Below are 5,927 nucleotides of genomic sequence, written 5' to 3' on the forward strand. Positions count from 1 at the left end.
CAGAACGGCCCGTGTCCCAGTAACGTCTCTGATACTGGATCATAGTGACTAATTACTGTGTCCACCACTTTAATGCTGCAGCTGGTAAAGGTGGAGCTGATGGTAACTACCTTATATACTTATACTGTGAAGTACTTTACATCCTGCTGGGTAGCTGGTGGATTTCCCACTGGGATCAATAGAGTCTGATGGTTCTACTGGGTTTGGTTTGATTCATCTGATTCTGGTAAGGACCTGAAGTTATCAGGTACATGTAGTGCAGTAAAAAGTACATGGTTTGCCACTGACAAGTAGTGAAGTCACAGTATGAAGGAGCAGGACGTGGAAATACTGAAGTATTTAAGCACAGTACTTGAGTAAATGTACATAGTTACTCTCCATCACCAGTGACTCAGGAAAGTGATTCAGGTGTTAAATTATCTGCAGGTTATGGAAACAAGCTTCTTTAGGTTCTCTGAGCTGAAGCTCTACAGGTCAGACCATCTCAGCACAGAGCACGGATCAGATGTTATGTGATCCCATTCATATGTTTCAGAGCTTGAAGAGGACCAGAGGTCGTGTTCTCTGTGTTGGTACCGCTTCGCCAACCTCTTCCTGAAGTGGAATTGTTGTGGCTGCTGGCGGTGGCTCAAACAACGGCTCTACACCTTTGTCACACACCCGTTCTTTGACCTCGGGATCATCATCTGCATCATTCTCAACACCATCTTCATGGCCATGGTGCATTATCCAATGACATATGAGCTTTATTATAAGGTGGACATTGCTGTGCTGGTGAGTGTTACAGGAAAATCTCAAAATGTCGTATCTACAGCAGAGCAGGGTGAGCAGAAGAAGAGTCTCCTCAGTTTATAGCATCTCAGTGTAGATGCAGAAACTGACTGATCACTTCAATTGCTCTCATCACATTTGTGTCAGATGACTAGACCAGCAGATAAACCGCACTGTGAACTACAGACACAGGAGCTGATTTAATGTGGACACATTCACACTGACAAGTAGCTGAAGAGATTCCTGTTCATCAGCCTGATTTGTCAGTGGAACTCAAAATCCCCACAGAGATTTAACACGAGCACAAAAAGGCCACAGAGACACAAAATCACAGATAAAATAATCACTAATACACAGACCACAGAGCCATAGAGACCATGGAGACCACAGAGCCATAGAAATGCAGAGCAGCTACAGAGAGACACAAAATAACCATGATTTGTTGTTTGTAGGTCAGTATCGCTTTCATTTTCTGTCTCTTTGTAGCCTGCAGCCAGAATTAGTCTGTACCTCTCAGTGTCCTGACACTGGCCTCTGACCTCTGACTCCTCCCTTCAGGTCTTCACGCTGATCTTCACAGTTGAGATGCTCCTCAAAATTATGGCCCTGGACCCTTATGGCTACTTCAAGGTCAGACTTCTCATTTGTCAGTAGGAGTCTCATTTATGATCCAAACCAACAGTTTATAGTTGAAGTAGGACGTTTCCACCCACCTCAGCCAAATACATTTAAACTCATTTTTTCACAACTCCTGACATTTAATCCTATAAACATTCCCCGTCTCAGGTCAGTTAGTGTCACTACTGTATTTTAAGAATGTGAAATGTCAGATAAAGGTAGAGAAAGAGATTTATTTCAGCTTTTATTTGTCATCTCATTCCCAGTGGGCCACAAGTTTACATACACTGAGTATTTGGTAGCATTGCCTTTAAATTAGTTAACTTGGGTCAAAGATTTTGGGATACCGTCCACGAGCTTCTTACAAAAGGGTGATGGAGTTTCAGTCCATTCTGCCAGACAGAACTGGTGGAACCGGGTCAGGTTTGGAGGCCTCCCTGCTCACACATGCTTTTTCAGTTCTGACCACAAAGTTTCTTTTGGACTGAGCTCAGGGCCTTGTGATGGCCGCTCCAGTACCTGGACCTTGTTGTCCTGAAGCATTGGAAGTCTGCCTGGGGTCACTGTCCAGCTGGAAGACCCATTTGGGACCAGGCTTCAACTTCCTGGCTGTCTTGAGATGTTGCTTCAACATATCCACATCATCTTCCTTCCTCATGGTGCTATTTAGTGAGGTGGCCCAGTCCATCCTGCAGCAAAGCCCCCCCCACAACATGATGCTGCCTCCCCCGTGCTTCACGGTTGAGATTGTTGTCTTCAGCTTGCGAGCCTCCCCTTTTCCTCCAGTCATAACGATGGTCATTATGGCCAAACTGTATAATTTTTGTACCATCAGACCAGAGGACATTTGTCCAGAAAGTCAGATCTTTGTCCTCATGTGCAGCTGCAAACCGTTGTCGTCCTTTTTCATGGCGTTTTGGAGCAGCAGCTTCTTCCTCGCTAAGCAGCCTTCCAGGTTACAGTATGTCGATATGGGACTGGTTTTAATGTGGATACAGATACTCTGGTGCCTGTTTCCTCCAGTGCCATCACAAGGTCCTTTGCTGTTGTTCTGGACTGATTTGTACTGTTCAGACCAAAGTACGTTCATCTGTAGGAGACAAAGTGCGTCTCCTTCCTGAGTGGTACGATGCTGCATTGTTCCATGGTGTACATACTTGTGTTATATTGTTTGTACAGATGAATGTGGAACCTTCAGGAGTTTGGAAATTGCTCCCAAGGATGAACCAGACTTGTGGAGGTCCACAGTTTTTTTTTTCTGAGGTCTTGAGTTACCTAGTTTGAAGGTAGGCCTTAGAATCCATGCACAGCCACACCTCCTGATTCCAGTGATGTTAGTTAGCCAACGAGAAGCTTCTAAAGCCATGACATCATTTTCTGAAATTTTCCAAGCTGTTTAAAGGCCCAGTCAGCTGAGTATATGGAAACTTCTGATCCACTGGAACTGTGATATGGTGAATTACAAGTTAAAGAATCTGTTTGTAAACAACAGTTGTACACGTCCTAACCGACCCGGCAAAACGAGTTTGTTAACATGACATCTGTGGAGTGGTTAAAAATCAGTCCAAGTGTATGTAAATGTCTAACTTCAACTGTACATGTGCACAGAAGACAGAATGTTTGTCAGATTTATAGAAAGTTTGCGTGCACGCCTCCACACAAATGTCAACCTGAGAACGTGTGTACTGTGCTGAGCCTCACATTCTGGTTGAAGCACTCCCATAATTAACCCCAAATCATCAAAAGGCTGATGGATAGTGATACATGTTGTTCCTGAGGAGGATGCAGGCAGTGTGACAAACAGAACAACAGCTGTTCCCATGGAAATGTGTGATTGTCATATTGCCATGGTTACAGGTGGGCTGGAACATCTATGAATGCATCATCATCTGCGGCAGCCTCATTAACCTTCTACTGGCAAACTTGGAGGGCCTTTCTGTGATGGAGCTGTTTGAACTGGTCAGTCCAATGTCGTCATCATCATCATCAAGCACCATCATTAAATAATATTGATATGACTGTCTACCTGTTTCTGCCCCTGTCTCCTGTCCAGATGCGAGTGCTGAGGCTGGCTCGGTGGTGGCCAACCTTCAACATGCTGTTGAAGATCACCTACAGCTCTTTGAAAGCTCTGGGGAATCTGACTTTCATTCTGTTCATCATGGTCTTCGTCTTCTCTTTGGTCGGCATGCAGCTATTCCAGGATGACAACATTGTTGAGAACCACAACATCACGGTCAACAGCCCTCGCTGGCACATGCAGGACTTCTTTCACACCTTCCTTCTCATCTTCAGGATCCTGTGTGGAGAGTGGATTGAGACCCTGTGGGACTGCATGGAAGTCTCAGGTCCGATCTCATGTCTGATCTTCTACTTAATGGTCTTGGTCATCGGAAACCTTCTGGTGAGTCTACATTAGCACAGATTCTATTTGAAATGAGCCTGGGTTAATCCTCCAGAGTCCTGCAGATCAGCTGTCACTATAAACAGAGCCTGGCCCAGGTCCAGGATCGGAGCTCTGGCTTGAATCCTGAACAGGAAAACAGTTCCTTCTTGTTAGAGGCCCTGAAGTTGTTGCTGGTCTTGTTTCAGGACCTTAATCTATTCCTCATGTTTTTTCAGGTCCTGAACCTGTCACTGTTCTTGTTTCAGGTCCTGACCTTGTTCCTGGCCTTGCTGCTGAGCTCATTCAGCAGTGAATATCTGGTGGCTCCTGAAGAAAAGACCAGTGTGCAGATCACCATGAACCAGATCGGCAGGGCTGTGGGCAGGACTAGGACCTGGATCCTGGAATATATCTGCCCTTCGCAGGGAAAGAAGGGCCGAAGAACGAGAGACCAGAAAGGTAGGTCTGATTATCTTTGCTGGTAAGCAACGGGTGATCTTGTTTCTTGTAGCTGTTTTGGTATTTCCTTTTTTTTCTACATTAACCATTAACAAGGGCTTCTGGGTGGAGCTGACTGTAAACCTCAGATTTTAGGACTGAATGTATTTGTAGTGATTTGTGTGACACAATTTTTTGCATTTGTATATTTTATTGTTAGTGGTGGACAGTACAAAAGACAAGAAGAAGGAGTACCTGGCCCTGAGCGCTGTGACCTGTGACGAGCCACTGTCAGAGGTCAAGACTGATGTCGCCTCCCATAGCGTCCCCACTGCTGAGCCAGAGGTTGAATTTAAGATGCCTGAAAATGGAAAAGAGGAAGAGAAGAAGCAACAAGTAATGCTGCTGTATTTTTATTCTGGTTTTTTAGTGTTTTCTCTGAAACTGTGGCATCTGACTTCTGCAGACTGAGACCTACAGTCCCCCGACTACAGAGACTAAGTCTTATTTTGTTTTTAATCCTTCACTCTTATCTCTGGTTTCCCCCACTGTCATTAAGATAGTAATAAAGTTAAAAACAACATGATACAAATACATTTATAGGACAAAATAAGTTGTCTCTTCTCTCAAAACTCTCATATATTAAACACTGTGAATGAATAAATCCATCCATACTTCACAGGTTCAACAGGTTCAAGATAGCGATGATGAAAATCACAAAGGAAACTCACCTGAAGACTGCTGCTGTGACAGTAGGAACACACACACACACACACACACAGTGGTGTTTCCATAGTTGTGAGGCCACTGACACAATGCATCTCTCTGGCCCCTAACTCTGACCCTGACCTAAACCTGGTCTGAACCCTCACCAGCCCTTTGAAGGTGTGAGGACCGGACAACATGTCCTCACAGTGATGGTTTCAGACTAATATGTCCACACAAACATACAGTAGAAAGATGTACATAAAGAGCTGTTATTGATCACTGACCGGCTGCTGTTCGTTATCATCTGTTGAAGCTCCACATGTCTGAACTGACTTCATGAGTTTGCTTTACTTTATAAATCAACTTCGATCCAAAATGTTATCATTTGTGTGTGTGTTGCAGGTTGTTATTGCTGCTGTCCGTTCCTGGACATAGACACGTCCCAGGGTTCAGGGAGGGTCTGGTTTAACTTCAGGAGAGCCTGTTTGTCCATCGTACAGCACAATTGCTTTGAGGCCTTCATCATCTTCATCATCCTGCTGAGCTGTGTAGCTCTGGTAAACAAAAACAGCACCAACATTATTACACATTATGATAGGTTATTCATTCAAACATGGTCCCATTCTAACACCACACTCCCTCAGAGCAGATTGCTGTCTGCTAATTTTTATGACTTGTTTGACTTCATTGTGGGTTAAAAACTGGGTCAATAAAGCACTGACACAAAACTGGATTAACCTGGGAGCAGCAGGTTGTTGTGACCCAGTGTTGGGGGTACTTTAATATTACTGTTGGGGTACTGTTGGATCAGGGCTACACTGACCCACACTGGTCCAGTTTTAACCATGTGATTGTCCTATAATACAATAAAACACTCACTTTTATTTATTGAGTAATTTCCAGAGGTTCTGTAGCAAAGAGCTCCTCGGGGCAATTAGAACAGGATGAAGGAAGGAAAGACAAACAACAGAGATAAAAAAAAATACTAAAAACAACAAGATAAAGT

General features: G+C 44.2%; 1 protein-coding gene across 1 annotated transcript in view; it reads left to right on the forward strand.

Moving 5' to 3' along the window:
* Window positions 1–5,927, forward strand: part of LOC109969084 (sodium channel protein type 4 subunit alpha B-like) — a 29,354-nt gene that overhangs the window by 11,807 nt on the left and 11,620 nt on the right. The window contains 8 exon segments of the mRNA XM_020615739.1: window positions 536–774; window positions 1,330–1,401; window positions 3,247–3,348; window positions 3,443–3,793; window positions 4,042–4,234; window positions 4,434–4,609; window positions 4,896–4,965; window positions 5,324–5,478. Of these exon segments, the coding sequence (XP_020471395.1) occupies window positions 536–774; window positions 1,330–1,401; window positions 3,247–3,348; window positions 3,443–3,793; window positions 4,042–4,234; window positions 4,434–4,609; window positions 4,896–4,965; window positions 5,324–5,478 (1,358 nt within the window).

Source organism: Monopterus albus, unplaced genomic scaffold (genome assembly GCF_001952655.1).
Source record: "Monopterus albus unplaced genomic scaffold, M_albus_1.0 scaffold170.1, whole genome shotgun sequence".
NCBI lineage: Eukaryota > Metazoa > Chordata > Actinopteri > Synbranchiformes > Synbranchidae > Monopterus > Monopterus albus.